This window comes from Chinchilla lanigera, unplaced genomic scaffold, assembly GCF_000276665.1.
Source record: "Chinchilla lanigera isolate Chin_1 unplaced genomic scaffold, ChiLan1.0 scaffold00038, whole genome shotgun sequence".
Lineage (NCBI taxonomy): Eukaryota > Metazoa > Chordata > Mammalia > Rodentia > Chinchillidae > Chinchilla > Chinchilla lanigera.
The window spans coordinates 20154745-20173807 of NW_004955439.1; the positions used below are offsets into that span (position 1 = coordinate 20154745).

Consider the following 19063-nt stretch of genomic DNA (forward strand, 5'->3'; position numbering starts at 1 on the left):
GGACCTGTCACAGAAAAAACAAAACAAAATAAAATTAAAAAAAAAAATCAAAGTAAGCACATAAATAAAAATTTAAAAAAGGAAGGAAAACAAAACATTTACAATCAAGCTGGAGTAATGACATAAAGGGAGGAGGGTAAGGGCTGGACACAGAAAAAGAATAAACACTGCCAACGCTCAGAAGCAGGTAAGGGGGCTGGGCACCCTGCGAGGCAAAAACATCTCCCTTTCAGTCGGGTCTACCTCTGAAGCCACACCGAACAGCTCTCCCACAGTACCAAGTCTGGTTTCCCCCACTCAAGCCATTCCTCAGGTCTCTCTCCTCTACCTGCCCTGCCAGGGGCTGAGGGACACTGATGACCTGTGCAGTTTATCACAAAGCTCACCTCCTCCCTGCAAGGTGCTACGATCATTGCCCTCCGTCAACCCTTGTTGTGCCTCCCTCTGCAGTGGGCTCTCTCACACCCACACTGAGTTGGGCTCACTGGTGTTCCTGCTCTCACCCTCCACAACAGAACTGTCAACATGTTCACCTTCCAGTGTTATCTCAGGCACTGCAGGGTTGGTCCTAAATTCCGAACGTAGGACTTGGGCCTGGACAGCACTTCAGCCAGCAGTGTGTACCACTATTATTCCCAATCTCTGTCCCCTGAAGTCCTTTGCTACAAACATCTAGCCAGCCAGCTGACTCACCTCCTTCATGGCCATCAGCTCTCCTGTGTCAACACTGATGCAGGTGTAGACCTTCCCATATTGTCCTTCTCCTGCAAACAACACCAACAGGCCACTCTTCCAGTCAGCTTAGACAGGTTAAATACTTGAAACTCACAATAATATCCATTAATTCTGGGCACTCATGTTATCCATGAGTATGTTTACAATTTATTACAAGACCCAGAACAGTCCAAATGTTCATTAATAACTGAAGTCTCAAATTCTGTCAATGTTGTCTTGTCTGTAAACATTGTAAGTGGAGAAAAACTGGCTTTGGAAAACCCCAGAAAAGCATGAGGATGAGCAATGAGTAGTCTTAGGCATGTTTTGAGCCTTCATGCTTCTTGAGAAGGTCTGGGCCGGGGCTGGGGCAGAAGGCAGCAGGATTGCCTCTAGACCCCATTTACCTCACTGCTACAGGACCAGGAGTGGAGTGACATACAGTCTCCTTACACCCCTTCTGGGAGATTAAGGCAATGGGATGAACAACTCAACAGATTGAGAATAACAATTAACATATGTACAGTATCTGACTGTCTTCTGGGTTCTCTGTCCTACAGGACAGCTCTTGGAAAGCTCTAGTCTCCTGATACCCACAGAGTCTTCTTTCCGTACTGTTTGTCCCTTTGGAGTCAAATGCTTGAAGAATTAACATATTTAAGTGGAGGAGGATCTGAGACATCACATAACCTACCACTAATTATTTTACAGGAGGCAGTTTCACCTGGAAATTAATTAATTAGACAGCATTTCAGAAAAAAAAGATTGTCCTATCCTGCTTTGTATCCATTCTCTGTTTAAATAAATTCTTGTACAGAAGAAAACAAATGAGTAAAATTTCAGTAGTTCTCCAATGGAAACTTCTGACATTACCGAGCAAAACTGTTCAAGTAAATGAACCATGTAAAATCTTTCTTTAAATCGTATGTTTAGTGTTCTTAGCCCACACTATAGAAATTAAGAGAAAGACCCCTCTCTGAAAAGATGTGATGTATATTTGCTGTAACTGTAAGAAGGGGACAAACTAAAGATTTAACCTAAAGAAACACAGATGCTACTTCTTCCAACATCAGCTGCCTTCAGGCCACAGTCCTTGGTTTCCTCACCAATTTTGTTTCCTCTTTGCCATTTGAAGGTCACCTTCCTCAAGCCAACATGCATGACATTATCATAGGATTTAGGCGTATCACAAACTTGACCAATGATATTCTTTCGCCTCATTTCTCGGTATCGCTCTTCTTCAAATAATTGGATTGACTTCTGGATAGTTTCTATGGGTCCTTGTTTAGAAGCAGTATCTGCAGAGAGAGCCTCAAATTCATCAGTGAGAGACACTGTTACCAACAAATAACAGTGAGAACAGAGTGGTACATGTGCACTGCGTTACAGCACGGCTTACCGCTGTCTACCCAGATCAACAGCAGGTGAAGTACTCAGGCTTCCACTAATTCTAGCACGTATCCCACTCCCATTACACAGTGTTTACATAAACCCAAAGCCTGGCAGCTAACCCCCAACCCCTACCTGTGGCTCGGGCCTGTGGCTGAGCTACTGCAGCAACTTCTACGGCCTCTAATTTCTGTTCTTCCCACCTGACTCTCTTGCTGGTCAGCATTATCTTACCACTCAAGAAATCTTAACATGCTATTTTCTTAAGTTTATTTCAGATCTCCATTGCTTGCTAAGCCAAAGTCCAAATTCTTATTTTAAGTTTGAGGTCATGAGAATTTGGACCCAGATTTTCTTTTCTGGGTCTTCTTTTTTTAAGGCATTCCTCTTACTTTCTGCTGCCACATACTCTAGACCAGTCAGACTGGATGATTTAGGGAACACACCAAACTGTCTCACTTGCAGGACTGCTCACACTTTCTCCTCTGCCTAAAATATCTTCTCACCACAGCAACCACTGATAAGAGCTCACAGGACTCGAGTGAAATAAGCACTTCTCATGAAAGGAAATGAAGTCTTCTCATGAAAGAGGACAAAGGCTCTAGCATCAGAATGACTGAAATAATTACTTTCTAGGTGCCTGCTGATGGGGAAATTAATTGACTTCATACATTAAATACCTCATCTACTGGTTGACTTAATCTGTGAAATGAAGGTGGTAACACTGAACAGACCGACTGTGAAGATTTAACAAACTAATGCATATTAAGCACTTAGCCTGCTGCCTGGAACATGGGAAGACTCAATATATATTAGATATTGTTATTATACCTTATCTTCTCACCAGCGTCTATATCACTATTTCTCTAACTTATTTTACCATAACTTAAACGAAGAGATACCTTTCACACACAAAGCTATATACCTGAAATGAATTTTGTGAGGCATTACTCCCATTTCTCCATCAGATTCTGATTCCATCCTATCCTTTTTAATGGCTGATCACATGCACTAAAATTTTACCGTCCACGAATGGGTCATGACTCATAGACTGAAACCATGGGTTCACACACATTTCTGTGACTGCACTTCTCACACTGCATCCTGATGAACTATCTAAGAGCTCCAATCTTCTAGCAAAGGCATCTTTGAAAACCTGAATGACAGTAAGATTAATCTGAAGTGGAACTCCCAAGAGTTATGCTTTAGTTTTTCTTTTTGGTACTGGGAATCAAACTCACGACCTCATGCTTGCCAGGCAGGCGCTATGCCACTGAGCTAAATTCTTGGCTATGTTTTAGTTTTTAAAACTACAATCCTTTTAAAACGTAAGTCCTGGTTTGTCTCCTTTACCTTAATATATGATACAGTAAGTGTGCCCTTCCTAGGACAAGCTTTTCACAGCTGTGAGGCTGCAGACTCCACTGTCAAGTATTTCTGGGAAAAGCTTTCTTGTTATTGTAAGGCATAAGCCTTTCTCAAGACTTCGCAGTCTGTAATATGTCAGTGTGAATGAACTCCCCCAAGAGGAAGTGGTTCCATAGTATTTGTTTCAATAAGCATGGCAAAGACCTGGTATCCAGGGAAACCGTCATGAGTGAGCCATACAGAGATCATCTCATCAATAGGATCAAGTCCAGGAAGTCTCTCCCACCTGAACCCTCGATAAACACCTAATCTGCCTGTCCACTATTGCAACAAAGCTGCTTCTTGCTGCCATCCTCTTTTTTAGACCTTTGTTTAGACCAGTACCTATTATTTACACTGAATCACTGGACTGTGTTCTATCCCCCAAAACTGCTCCCCACTCAGGTAACCTGATAATCTACCTTCACAGTGTCTTACTAATCTCCATCCTCCACTAACCAAACACCCAGCCACTTAAGAACCTTCAGAGACTGCACACTACTTCTGGGTAAGGGTTTAGATCACTGAAGAGATCTATGATCAGACCATCCTTCACTCCTCCAAGTTCACCTGCATTTTATCCACTAGTCCCGCCAAGGGGCCATTCTCCAGTCACCAGGCCTTCTCCTGCACAATCCTCCTGAGCTCTCTGGGCCTTGGGGGACAAATACTCTTCTAATCATGACACACAGTTCAAAGGACTACTGTGAAGGAGAATGCTCTGGATGTGAAGAAAGAAGCATGCTCCAGTCCCAGCTCTGTCATTTACTACCTTAGCCAATTATCTGACCTTTTAGAACCTGTTATCATTTAAGAAAAAAGATCTGTTCTCACTGCTGCTCAACATTATATTCTGTATTCATTCTTTGGTTAGTATTCATTGATAATTTACTGCTATCTACATTATCAATGTAGAAGGAAAGAACCTAACATGTTCTTTCCTTCTGTTTGCCATACAAAATGTTTACTTATTTCAAAATATTTATTAAAGAATTACACCAAGTTATTTAGGAACATATCAATATAACAACTTCTATTAGAAAAGTAGCAAGTGGCTACAAACATACTATACTACAGGAACTGATGTTAAAGGTATAAATGAGATCACAAAATATTAATGTAGAAGGCCTAATAATTCAAAAGCTAAAGCAAATTTTAATTGGAACTGTTCATGTTATATTTAAACATTTTTAAGTTCCATGTTCTTTCTCTTACCTTTGGTTTGGCTAATAAGTGTCCGAAGCTCCCAACTTCTCCGTGTTGATCCACTTGTCTCACCCCTGGGATATGCTGGTTCTGCAGGAAATATTTTTTTCATATGAATTAAGATTTACGGAAAAAATATGCTTGAGAGCAAGAGTGAAATGATGAATGCTAACAGTTACCATCAACCTCCTCTTTCTTGTGACTTCTTCCTAATGTATTTAACGTGTGTATTTCTACAATAAATTCTAAAAAAATTGGGCAAACTAAGACGTCATCACAGGATTTTACTGGTGCACTAATGCTCTAGAAGTGACAGATAACTGAACACTGTGTGGACTCTGCATCCCTGCGGACCTCATTTCAGAGGTTGGTTTTGGGAGTCTCCACCTCGCCACCACTGAAGCAAGGCCACGGCTCCCCAGCAGACCCCCAAGGGCTGCATCGGAAGGTAACTTTAGTGTATGACAGTATTACTTTGCATTTTTAAAATGAGTAAGAGTACTCAGCAATTAAAATACCAGGAATTTCTTAAAAAAGGAACAAAAGTAGATCTAAAAGATGCAGACAGAAGGCATCTACTTAAAAAAAAATCAAGAAGTTTGCTTCTTCCCCTTCCTTCTTTTTAAAGGTGTTAATAACAGAGGTAACTGACAAAGACATACCATGAGGCAAGGGGGGGGGGGAATACAGGTAAGAGTTTAAGACACTCACCGTCTCGCTCTTCTGTGGGGCTTGAGTGACGACTCAGGGATCTAAACTGCAGTTCAGCAGCTATAGAAGCCAAGCGGTCATTTTCAGGAACACTGGAGCCCCTGTTTTAGTATTTTTAACAATTGAACTGTCAAGTCAATGAAACTCAAAATGAAAGATGTGTGATATTCTTTTAGAGCCCTGATACTCAATTGGAGACAGTGCTGCCACCCAGGGACAGTAGCAATGCATGGAGACACTCTGGACTGTCATGACTAGTGGGGTATAAATGGCATCTAGGGAGCAGTGGACAATGCACAGGGCAGCTCCACAAGAAAGATCACTCAAATAAACAGTGGTGGCATGAGGAGGCCATTAAAGAATTTTGCACTGTCATCCCTCCACACCCACCATGTTAGCCCATGGTACCTGACTGCAGAGTACTGTATCTTGTTTTACATAAACAATAGAAGTATTTTTAAAAAAACTATTTACTTAAGTATGACTGGTATGCATAGAAAGCTCCACAATTTAAGCCCAGGGTAGACAAAAATGTATTGGCCAAATATGGCCAATATTTACGGTTACCATCAAATTATATATATGTACTTAATTATACTGAAAGTACTAAAATCATTACATAGTTCCAACAGACTCCAAATTTCCAGACAAGAGAAAAAAGAAGGGAATATGTAATGGTTTCTCAAGCAGTAGCCAAGCAAAAGTACAAAAGAGCAGAAAGCTTAAAATGTTAAAGAACGAAGTTAATTAGCTGCTTTTCCAGAATAAAGTTAAATGTTCAGCCACCAGATGAACCCATGAGTAAAACTAGGAGTAAGTAAGGGGAAGTGTTAAACTATAATTCTAATAATCTGAAACCTTACAACATAGCATTAGCTTATTAAAAAGTTACTGGATGCATTTTTAGCAAATAATATAATGAAGTATGGTAGCATTTATGCTCTTTCTTATTAAACTGAAGGCAATTAAACTTCAGCCTATTCGGCTAAAGGCAATAGAGTATACTGTATTACACAAATTATGAAATATGCACTATTTTTATATATCTCTAAACCCTCAAACCTTGTATAGTACTTGGTAAGTCCGAAGAAAGGGTAACGTTTTGGCCCTTTTTGATGGTAAAACTACTGATGTTGAAGAGAAAAAATATAAGCAATGCCAAAGACTGTGAGATTATGGAGAAGTAACTCAAAATCTCTATTTCCTGACTTCCTATAGGTAGTAATTAGTCAGTGCTATGTTCTTCACAGATTTTTGCCAGGTAACAACATATGCTTACACAAAGTAGTGCATTTGTGGATGTTTAACATCTAGCTGTAAGGAAGGATGAGGTGGGTCTAGAGAGTGCAGATTTCAGTGGTATAACAACCAGCTTGTAAAATACCTGGAAGTTAACCAACAGCTAGCTCTTCTGCCATCAGCTGGGAGTGGCTCCAGCAAGCCCATAATGCAAAAATGTTTTTATAAACAGAGATAAGAGAATTAAAGCCAAGAATAGATAGTTCCTAGGTCAAATAAAATTTGACCAATTAATACTGAATTATATTAATTCTGTATCTCTAAGACAGTCCAAGACTCCCCACCATGGGCTGACACCACAAGCCATCAATGTTACTCCAAGACAGGCAAAGAGATCAGTGGGCTGACACCAGAAGTCACTCGTGCTGTTCTTTTCCATGAAGCACATTGGTTGGCAAGCCCACAGCCATGATGAGACTCATGCTCTGGGATATACACAGTAAACTTCAGCAGCAGTGAGTTCACATGGCCCACTCCTTCAGCTCACTGTGAATGTGAGTCCCTAAGCACAAGAGCTGAGTGCAGGGGGAGTCTCACAACCATCCTAGCCTACGACGTGGTGACAACATACTGCATGTGCCACAGCGGGCTGTTTGTATGGACAGCTCTAAAAGGTTCATCACCACCACCTTAGGACATCTTTATGTGCCTTTATTCTTCTCTATCCACAGTCATATATACAATGTCATGTAACTTTTGTCGTTTTGTAAAACAATACATTTTGAGGCAGTGGACTATGATGCTATTAGAATTCCTAGTCATCAAGGACTACCCAGGTATGTACAAATGTAAGACAAATACTTAAGAAATGCTTTTCATAACATGCTGGAAAACTATGCAAAGCCTAAGACTGAACGTGTGCAAAATCCAACCATAGATGGTACCTCCTATCCTACACTTTAAACCCCTTAACTCACAGCCTTTCCATTTCTGGATGCCCTCACGATCGTGCACTCAGCAGGTGTGAGGTTGGGCACCATAGACTAGCTAATGCTCTCGACTACCTTGTGCTTATGGTTGATTCACTTCCCTTGACTGTGTGCTAGATTTATAAAAATAATAATCTCAGTCGCCTCCACAGGGATATGGAAACCTACGTGAAAATAAATCACTAAAAATGAAATAAATCCCTAAGAAAAAAACAAAGCAGGTGGTTCAATGTTAATTGTTAATTTTTTTTAGGTGACTACTTAAGCAATGAAATACTTTAATATTTTTTAGGTTATAGAAACATCAATGAAAGTTAGAAATATTTTATGAGTAAAAATTCTGAAAATGTTTATTGAAATTTTAGCTGTCATTAAAGTAAATCTAGAAACATTTTAGTCTTTTAAATTCTAAAGCCATAAATAACCTTTCTGTTAACTATTATACTAATATTTTTCTATGAGCTAAACAAACTATCAAGCAGTGCCACAAATCCAAATACCTGTATGTCACTTTCCCTTCTGGAAGATGAGAATAGTGACCTACTCAAATGCAGAGTACAATTAAGAGAGACCAAAGATTCTTTCTCCATTACACAAATGTGAACTTGATTTAAAAAAAAAAAAATCCTCTGGTAAAAGGTAAGTAGAATGCAAAACCTCCCAGTTCCTGAGGGGGAAAAAGACTTTCTGCATGAGACAAATTTTCTGGAGCATATCAAATGTCTCACAGTTCTCTTTAGTAATGATTTACTTCCAAATGATACATAAACCCCATGAACTTATCTATATACTTTTATATAACTATTTCTACTCCAGTTTTTTAAAATTAGGAAATTTGGTTAGAAAACTGATCCTCCTAAAATACAGCTGTCCCCCATCATGAACAGGATGCCATCTCAGGCTCAGTGTCATGTTCCCTTCTATTGTGCTCCAGGTTCTTTCCTCTGACATTCTCTACACAGAGCTACTACTAGTGGCAGAGCCTCTGACCATTTTGGCTAATACTGGATCTGAAAAAATACTAACACCAGACAAATAACAGTCTGCTTGGTGCTGCCTAGTGTCAGAGCCTGGGGCTGCAATAAGCCTAGGGAGCCCCTCAGCATCACACATACCAGAGGAAAGAAGCCCAGCTCTCCTCTGCACCACATCCTAAAGCTAAGGTCCCTGTGGAAGGGCTTGAGGGGTGGCAAGCAGCATGATGCTGGTGACGTGAGACTACCTGGTATCAGGGGCAGTGCTGATGGGTTTGGGCGGCACAGCGTCACCACCAAAAGGGCCAGGACGACTGGTGGTGGCGGCGGCAGCAGCGGCAGCAACAGCAGTAGCAGCAGCAGGGCTGCCATGGCTCCGCGTGTCCGAAGGCACGCTCCGAGTGCTAAGACAAGAAGAAAAGCTTCAGGAACACTGGCAAGAAAAGGGCATGGACTCACAAATGGTTTTCAATTAAAAATAAAACATGGAAAGGAGTGAAAATATGTAAAAATAAAATATTCTCTGAGATGCAGGTCTAGACATAACAAAGAAAAACTAATTTCAAAGGTTTTTAAAAAATAATTTTGGTCCTTACCTAGCAAACCCTGTCAAATAAAATTAACTTTTACAAGTGATTTCATAGGGGAGAGAGAATGCTCACTATCTCAAGATGCAGAAATGCCACCACATTCAAAGGAAATCATTGTGAATATACTCATTTTTAAACTCATTTCAGTTTTACACTAGTAAGTCAGGAATGGAAAGGTCATTCCAGCCCTCTCCATTTTTAAAGTGACACTTAGTATTGTTTTCCAAATGTTTACTGTGCTGTGCACACATGAAGTTATTTTCCTAAGGTAATTTTTCAAAGAAAGAGAAGGAAAGAAATACTTCAAAGCCGGAAAGTATTTAGTAGTTCAAGGTTATCAAGAAGCTGAAAGAGTTATCTTGAAAGGTAGTTTCATTTTAAATTTGTATGCCTTTTTTCTTTTGCAACTAAAGCATTGTGTTAGGTCTTCAAGATAATGCAGACAAGAGCTTTTAAAGGCATATGAATAAGAGAACTGAAAAAAACATTGGACTCTCAAAGCAAGCAGTCAGTGTTTCAAGAACATCAGCAAGCATATCAGAGAAGAATCCATAAGCCAATGACCGGAGGAACACCAAATACCTGAATCCCTCTGGAGTTGGAATAATTAGATGTGGGTTAGGAGGGTCACTATGGCATCGAGGTACCTTCACGGGACGGGGGCTGTTCCGATGAATGGCTGCCAGTGAAAATGGCAACAAATGCAACTTGTTAAAGTGGTCATTAAATGTAAACCAAAAGTCACTTCATCTTGCCAGTGATCAAACTAACCAAGTAGAAAATTCACTCAACTATAAAAATATTATGAAAAATGTCACTTTTAAATAGTTAATAAAGCTTTATTACACATTTAAACTGTTCGCCATTAAAAGCATTTTTAAAAACCTGTAGTGAATTATATGTATGCTAAACAAATGACTGAACCCATTTTAGACACTTTGGTCTTATAGCCATTTCAACAGGTCCTGTGTTGGGGTCATTTTCCTGATAACTGAAGTTTTATTCAATTCCTTTAAGCCAAACCAGGTTGGTAGGGCACTATTTAAGTGCATATTTCTTCCCAGAATATGTTTTCTTCTCTTCTTTTTTTAAATATTCTAGCAAAAGGGTAACATGGATAAAATCTTAAATGAAATTTAAGACAAAATCATCTTACCTAATGCTAAAAATTTCATTTTCCTCATAACTAACTGTAAATAGTTATCAATGGTATTTTTTGTCCAGTTCTAACATTTTTTTTCTTACTTATAACCATCTGGCTTAACCTTTCTTAGGTTTTAAAATTTTTTTATGTTGTACTTTCTTGTCACACATTAGTAATTCTAGCTCACAAACATTTTATTGCTTCCCTTTAATAACATTACACAAGAGACACAGAAGTACTGAAATTAGAAAGATCTGAAGTTGCCTTGAAACTTTTCAGAAAACTGAAGCAACTGGTAACAAAAAGTCCAGAAATCTGTGTCTCTGGCACATTTTCTCAATAGTAAAACGAGAAAAAAAATGATTTTATGAGGATAACATCACTGATTCAGCAAAGACATCGAGAATCAGTCAAAATTTATTACAGGGCTGGGCATGGTTCTGCACACCTGTAATCCCAGCGCTCTTCAGGAAGCTGAGGCAAGAGGATTGATGTAAGTTGTAGGACAGTCTGGGCTACATAGTGGGTTGAAGGCTAGCCTGAACTACATAGTGAAACCCTGTCTCAAAAAAAAAATTACAAAAATTTCTCATGAAGGTATAAAGACATTCCAGTAAGAAAATTTAACACTCAATGTAACACTCTTCAAATGTAACACTCTTTAGTACGAAACAATGCATTTTAAGAGTACGTGTGTTTAACGTTGCAAAACTGACATTTCACTGGAAAAAAATCAAAATGGCCTACAAACAAAACAGACACTCAAATTTCAATAATGTTGAACATTTATTAGAGAGATGTTTTTCATGGCCATGACAAACAAAAGCCCATAAAGAGTGGTAGAAAGAATTACAGTACATCAATGATGGCCACAATGTGTCCACTGTAAAGAATTAAGCAGCTCTATATCTGCTGATATGGAAAATTTCTACAATTTGTCAGATTTTAATTTCTACAGTCTGTCAGATTAAAAGATTAATAACCCACGCATCCAATTTTTGTACAGTAAATGGCAGAAAAACAACCTTATATATGCTTGTATAATTATAGAGCATGGAGAAAGGTAAGACTAGAATGAATGTTATGTGGATAAACAGAAAACATGGAAGGTTACGTACCAGGCTGTTATTAGTACTGTTTAGAGCAGAAGAAAAAGAAGTAAACAACAATAACAATTCTCTTTTAAGAAGATAATGTAAAATCAAAATATGGTCCCTACTGTGTATAAGATACTAGAGTTAACAAATGTTATTACCTAATTTACTCTTCACTGGCATCCTACTTTACAGGGGAGGCTCAGTGATGTTACATGAGCAGCCCCAGGTCGCTTGCTGTCAGGGAATCTGACTCTGAGTTCAATTCAACCACCCTGTAGTGACCAAGGAAACAAAGGACAAGGGCATCCTACAAAGAACACTATTAACTGTCCCACAAGCGGCTTGGAGTGACAGGCATATTAAAGCTCACTAACTCAAATGTTACGTTTGCGTACCTTTGGATTACGAGAATATGAATATCTTTTGTCTTTTGTAAATTTTTCTACATTGAAAGTTTTCTATATGTATATTTCCTATAAAAAATTTTGTAATTTTTCTACAAAAAATGGCTACTTATGTAATAAAACATTTTAAGAGTAATTTTTACAGAATTGCTAATCATATGTTCTTAGAAAAATATTTTGAGATCAGAAAATCAACTTACTTATAATAGGGTTAAGCAAAAGTTTGGTAAGAATATAATGAGTTTTACATAAATGCTCAAACGGCTTTACAATAATAACTTTCATTTTCCTAATAGCTTTGGGAGAAAGTTTGCATAAACTGAGTTAATTTTAAAAGTTAAAAACACCCAGTGATTAGAATGTGTTCTAATACTAAATTTTGTGTAGCTAGCAGGTATCTGTTAAGAAATATAATTGGTGTTCAATAAATTCACCACTTTTGAATTATTTCTTGTGTAACTGAAATTATACAGTATTTCTAAGCTTTCTTTTGCACTCTTCTCGTTCTTCTTTTGGCAGTGCCAGTAACTGACTGAGAGCCTCACACATGCATGGCATGCACATTACTGCAGCTTTCATTTTTGAGTGTTCACTATATACAAATCCAGTTTTGTTTTATTTACAGACTGTATCAAGGATGGATATGACAAGAAAAAAAAATCATTCTCAGCAGGGCTGGGGATTTAGCTCAACAGCAGAGCACCTACCCGGCAAGCGCAAGGTTGTGAGTTCAATTCCTAGTACTAGGGGAGAGAGGGGATAGATATGACATAGCCTTTTCTTGACATTTTGTTTTTAAAGTTTGAACATATACTTTAAAACTACACTAACAGAAACCTACAATTAAAATAACATATTTGTGTATGTGAGTTATACAACTTGTGTAAAAAGTAAAAACCAAATCAGAATTTACTACAAGGAGTCAGGAAAAAGGTATTTACGAAAACTGTGGAGGAAACGAGTACTCCCCACTTCAAGAGATAAGATGGTGCAGAAAATTACTCGTCCACCAGCAACAGGGGTGCCTGCTAACGCCTGCCAAACACTTACCTCTCCATAAGCAAAGATTACAAGACAGAAAAGTAGAATGGTGGTGCTGATACAGGGGGGAAAACCTTGATGTGTTAATCATGGAATACTTATGGCATTTTAACCTTCCACCTGGTTTTACAAAGATTACCATGGAGCTGGCTACATACATACCTCATTTCTGTCACTCTGACTGTCATTTCTCTGCATATTCTTAAAGTATCTCTTATACCACTATAAATGGCAGCAATCAAAGGACGATTTGTTCATCTGAACCAGTATGTTCCGGGAGCAATGCTGTAACAGCTGTCTTACCAAGGTACAAACCTGTAACAGGACTGTGTGGCTTTCCTATGACGTGGCCAATGCATTCATTCATCAAGGCTTGTAAACTCTAGAAACGGAAGGAAAATGGGAAAGAAGAGAAAAAATGTATACTCAATTATTAAAGTAGCACATATTAGGTTTTTCACTGTAGTTTAACAATATGTACAGTATAAACACAAATTATACATAATTTAAAATGGAGCATAAAATTCTGTTTTCATAAAGAAAAGTAAAATAACACTCAAACTCCCATAACAAAATGATATACATAAGCAAAGGACTTTTCATATAATCATCTCTACTACTGGGAGGATAAAAATGAATGAATTTACCTTTTATCTTTTACACTTCATGGAACTTATCAGAACAGTAAAAATACTAATCATACTGGCCTAATGATCACAAATGATGGACATTTATAACTTTTCAACATCATTACTATAATTACAAAAAATATTTAAGACTCAATATTACTTATTTAAAAATACAGGGGGCTGGGGATATGGCTCAGTGGCATAAGCGCCTGCCTGGCAAGTGTAAGGTCCTGAGTTCGATTCCCAGTACCAAAAAAAAATTATAAAGATAAAAATACATAATCAGGGAAGAGGAATGATGAACTGGTTTATCTTTTAATGAGAGAAAGACTTTCAAACATTACATACCAAGAAGTCATCTTCTGGTAGAGCTGAGATAAAGGCAGGTTCAATGGCTTGCAAAAAATCAAATCCTTGAGTTGCCCACCTGTCACATGAAAATGTTTGATAATTACAAAACAACCAAGAAAATGCTGTTATACTTAGACTATACAATATTGAAAGTAATATAATTAGAAAATTACTGTACTTTACAGGAGAAAATATCTTTTTTGTTTTAGGTAAATGCCCGGGTTGAAGTAAGTTGTCATCTGACCTTTTGGTGAAAAATACAAAATGGCTTTTAAAAAACTTTTTACTTTGAGATGAAAGGAAAACATGGAAGATATTAGAAGATGGGGGCCCATTTATACTTCAATATTTACAAGACACATAAGAGAATGTTCCCACTTTTAGTCCTAATTGTAGCAAACTTGTGCTTCTTTAACTTGGAAGTGGTATAAAAGCATCCCACAATGTCCTTCCAGTATGAATTACAGAACACCCAGCTAATTTTTCAGTTGTAATACTTAATAATCATATTTATATCTTATTAGTCACATGCACGTCTGTTATCCTAGCACTTGATAGACTGAGGCAGGAGGATTGCCCTAAGTTCAAGGTCTGCCTGGGTTACACAGGCAAGTTCAAGGCCCGCCTACATACACAGTGACACCTTGTCTCAACCCCCCAAAATAATAATCATCATGTTTACCTTTGTGTAGTGACCAGTGAGCGTCACAGAGGTTTTGTTTTCCAATTACAAAATGGCTGACTGCTGGGTAAACGTAATTTGTTTCCCATTTACACATGTAATAGGCTTAAATATGAGGGACAAAAAAGGAGATTAACAAGCCAGGCGTGGTGGCACACATCTGTAATATCAGCACTCAGGAGGGTGAGGCAGGATGATGACTCCAAGTGTGAGGCCAGCCTGGGCTATATAGTGAGTTCAAGGCCAGCCTGAACTACCTAGTGAGACTCTGTCTCAAAAAAACCCAACCAACCAACCAAACAAACAAACAACTCCACAGAGATTAGCAATCAAGAAGACTTCCCCATGGATAATCTAAACTCCCTTAACAATAACTCACCCCATCTGGGTTCATCATTTTTTTAAAAAATAAGAATTGTAAGAATTTAAAAAAAAAAAAAAGAATCCTAAGAATTGTACGGTTTTCTATTTGTGTATTTTCATTAAAATGCAAAACAAAATCCCCAATCACTGAAGTATTCACAATGCTCTTCTCTGTTACTGTCTGTTCAGAAATCCCATATAACACAGGAACAAAATATTGCCAACCCCATACACCTCATGCAGGAAACAGGTTATCTGGTGATTACCTGGGTCTTGTACCTCTACCACTTTCACATTTAGTCAGCACATAATTCATCCACTTCCGGGCAAAGCTTATGTATCTATCGCCTATCTTCTGTTTAAACTCTCCAGACATCAAACGAACAACTTCTTTATGATACTGGAAGAACATGTCACATATGTCAAAACTAAGAACAAAACCATAATAATTCCTAGGCATTACAGTGTCAGCTTAAAGTATCATTTTCTAAAAACAAAAGGCAAAATCCTATTAAAATCTATATATTCTGAATAGTATGAAAAATTAAAAGGTTTGTCAAAAAAGTTTCATAACTGTTTTATTCATAAGTTTAAATTAAGAATGAGGTTTTATGATATTAAACATTTTAAAAAGTGTTAAAATGTAACAGCTATTAGCACAAAATAAAAAACTGGGTAGCTATAAGATAGTTTAAAAAGGAAGTATTTCTGATATCCAGCAGGAGTGTAAGATGGCATAATGATAAGGTATAATTATAATCAACGTTAATTAATTTGCTGTATAAGATTCATAATACTTTTGGCAAGTAAGCTACACAACATTTACCACACTATCCTACCTTTTTCCTTTCCTTTTATACCTACCTCAAACCCAAAATTGTACCCCTGAATCATTGCTTCTCGGTAGTACTGCTGCAGTGTGACAGACTCAGATTCATCAACCTCAGCATCAAATTCTGATGTGAACATGTGGTCCACTCGGTCAATGGCATCACTTATTCTGTTGCATAGCTGCAGTGCATCATTCTGAAGAATCCCAAACCACAGTCAATCCAAAATGAACCAAACCACACAACAATTACCACGTTTTATTTTATTTTTATTTTATTTTATTTTATTTTTTGTCTTTTTTAGACAGGGTCTTGCTATGCAGTTTAGGCTGGCCTTGAACAGCTTACTCTGTAGCCCAGGTTGACCTCAAACTCACAACAATCCTCCTGCCTCAGCCTCCCAAACACTGGGATTACAGGCGTGAGCCACCACACCCAGCTAATTATTGCATTTTAAAGGAACATTTTATTCATCATCACAGACACTTATCACTACAGTATATTCCAACCACATTTGCTTTAATTATCAAAAGGAATAAAATATAGAGGAAACTATTATTTTCATTTGTACTAGGCATTCTTTAACACAAAAGTGAGAAAAGTCCATTTAAAATGATAATGCCTAATTATGATTTGATCTTTGCTATTTTTAGTTTTGATTAATTATCTTTTTTTTTCAAAGTCTTTCTATGTATTTCAGGCTAGCCTTGAACTCACTATGTATCCGAGGCTGGCCTTCAACTCATGATAATCCTCTTGCCTCAGCCTCCCAGGAACTGGGATTACAGGTGTGCACTAATACACTCAGTCTTTGAATAGATGCTGTATCTTCAGTATTCTGTGTGTCAACCACTAGAAATACTATTAGCAATGTCTGGACCTAGTTTTGGTTAGCAAAACTGGGAGAAGGCAGAATCCAATGGCATCTATGGGGCAGAGGCAGGGATACTGCTGAACATCCTATAATGCACAAGACAGACTGCCCCTCCAACAAAAAAAAAAAAATCACTCACCTCAAATGTCAACAGTGCAAACTTGAGAAACCCGGCCCTAACGCAAGCTTCTCATGTCTCTCCAAGCCATACCACAGCAGCCCCAAATTGGTCTCCTTTCCCAGCTACCCTTAAACACTCCTATGCATGCACAGTATCTACCAGGCAATCACCCTCACATATTGTTACAAATCAGTCTCGCAAAATCTTCAACAACTCCCTGAGTCTCGGCAAAAAATATCTGGCATCTCTCAACAAGGAAATTTTTGCCCACCTTATTTCACCAGTCCTATTACTTTCCCATTGGGTATGAAGATCCAGCCAAATCAGACCATATGATTCCAGACCCATAACCTTGATCCATTGACATCAATGCTCAGATGTCCCTTTTGTCAGTTCCTTACCAGTATGCATCCTCCCAAGCTGATGCTATTGGAAGGTACTAAGTTCTCTCTCTTGTGTATGTAAGGGTGACAACCTAGGTCCTTAGACCTAAACTCCCTGAGTCCAAGAATAATCAACTCATCAAATCTCACACTATCAAGAGTTCACTGACTCAAAGCAAAAGGTAAAAGTCCCTGATCTGGTATGAGAGTGAGATTGCAACTTATAAAAGATTTATAGATAAGTAAGACACATCAGGTTGACGGAACAAAAACAAATGTTTATCATTTCAGGGCTGCTTTTTTAAGAAGGTGACTGAGGAGACATAACTGATGGCTTGTGGAAAAGTGTAGATGAACCAGGACTAATAAAAGTGGTACAAAATAGAAAATGGTGAAAACAGAAACACAGGGAAAAGAAAAGAAGGCTCTGGCTTGTCACAGACTCTCAAGGCCTCTATGTTTATGTTTATCTACAACTGTTTTCTCTTAACACAGTTAATTAAGCTGAATTATCTGTAAAATAAAGAAATAAAAACATTATTGTGTGGGAAAAACTGGAAATTCCTCAAGGAGAAAGCTGAATTTATGTAAGATATGAAGAGACCTAAATTTCAATCTCAGCTCTGCTATTAACCAGGTATGTGATTATTATAGTCCAAGAATTACTGAGTTTTCTATCTTTTCCAACTCTAAAGTTTCACAGTTCCAAGAAAGATCCAGGAATTTTTTCCCTATCTAAACATGGAAAAAATGTATACTTAGGGTTACAACCTAAGAGTTCAAGTTCCTCACATAACATCATATGACACCATTCAACTGCTCCACAGCAAGACTTCTGCTCCAAAGCAGGGTACAGTGAAGTACCTTGAGCTGCTGCAAAGCTGTGGCAATGACTGGCTGACTGGATGTCTGCTCTTGTCGGAGGGTCATAAGCCCCTCGATGGACTGCTGGAAGGCTTTTCTCTGAATTGTGAGATGAGCAGATTGCATCACGACTAGTAAAAGATTGTCCACCTGTGAAGAAAACCAAACATAGGGCATTAAAGTAGATCGGTGACTGCTTTCCCACTCCAGTTCCACCTCAAAAACAAAACGTCCAGAAACACTAGCCCCCTAAGAGCAACCAGATCAACACCATCTCACCAGGTATCTGCAAGCAAGGCCGCCCCTAGAGAGCAGCACACTGCCGTGGGTACTGACTCTCAGGCTCTTCAGTACGGTGGAGAAACTTGTGTGGGCATGACGGCTTTCAAAGAGTCTCAACCTCCAATGGACCAGGCCTGCCGGTGCAGAGTGTGTGTGTGTGTGTGTGTGTGTGTGTGTGTGTAGGCAAGAAAGGCAGGTGTAAGAGTGGGATCGGAGGGGCTTAAGAGATCAAGACCATTTATTCTTTAAGAGATAAACTCACTGCACTAATTTAAGCAAAACTATGTATAATAATGATCATTCTCAAAGTACCAGAACAATCAAAAAACATAACTGGAGCAGGACATGTGAGGTTTAAAGTTTGGAAACAAAATATAAAAAACTACAATAGTTCTGTAAAGGGACATCTCACCATGGCAGTGTGTGTGGGCATGCAGAGAAAGGATCAATTGCACACGGTGCCAGATGGCCACGGCTAGTGATTAACCTGGTGGGTGGGAGGCTAACTTTATATGAACTGCCACAAAGGAGTGGGCAATACAGCATCCCCTCAGGGGATGCAGGAGAAAGAGCAGACCTGTAGTGTGGAGGGGGACAGCCACTGCATGTGAGACGAGCATGAACATTAACCATCCTCAAGCCTGACACAGGCAACATACAGGCTCTTAACAATCTTAATTAGTGAGTTACATAAACTGACCAGGATCCTTATTTGGTAGGTAGCCTTTACTATAAAAATGCAAACTAAATACATTAGTAAGCCAGAGTACCTAGGGGAT

At 38.5% G+C, this 19063-nt stretch overlaps 1 protein-coding gene across 5 annotated transcripts in view; it reads right to left on the minus strand.

The window, feature by feature from the left end:
- Map3k4 (mitogen-activated protein kinase kinase kinase 4) overlaps window positions 1-19063 on the minus strand; it is a 119827-nt gene that overhangs the window by 10686 nt on the left and 90078 nt on the right. For 2 of the 5 annotated variants that reach the window (XM_005390695.2, XM_013517394.1), the window contains exons 11-21: window positions 18003-18152; window positions 15795-15956; window positions 15197-15330; window positions 13883-13961; window positions 13209-13287; window positions 9802-9898; window positions 8878-9033; window positions 5428-5528; window positions 4726-4806; window positions 1821-2012; window positions 694-764 (exon numbers count right to left, since the gene is read on the minus strand). In XM_005390695.2, coding sequence (XP_005390752.1) covers window positions 694-764; window positions 1821-2012; window positions 4726-4806; window positions 5428-5528; window positions 8878-9033; window positions 9802-9898; window positions 13209-13287; window positions 13883-13961; window positions 15197-15330; window positions 15795-15956; window positions 18003-18152 — 1302 coding nt within the window. The remainder of the gene's footprint in view (window positions 1-693; window positions 765-1820; window positions 2013-4725; window positions 4807-5427; window positions 5529-8877; window positions 9034-9801; window positions 9899-13208; window positions 13288-13882; window positions 13962-15196; window positions 15331-15794; window positions 15957-18002; window positions 18153-19063) is intronic. The other 3 variants (XM_005390696.2, XM_005390697.2, XM_005390698.2) reach the window with 3 other exon arrangements.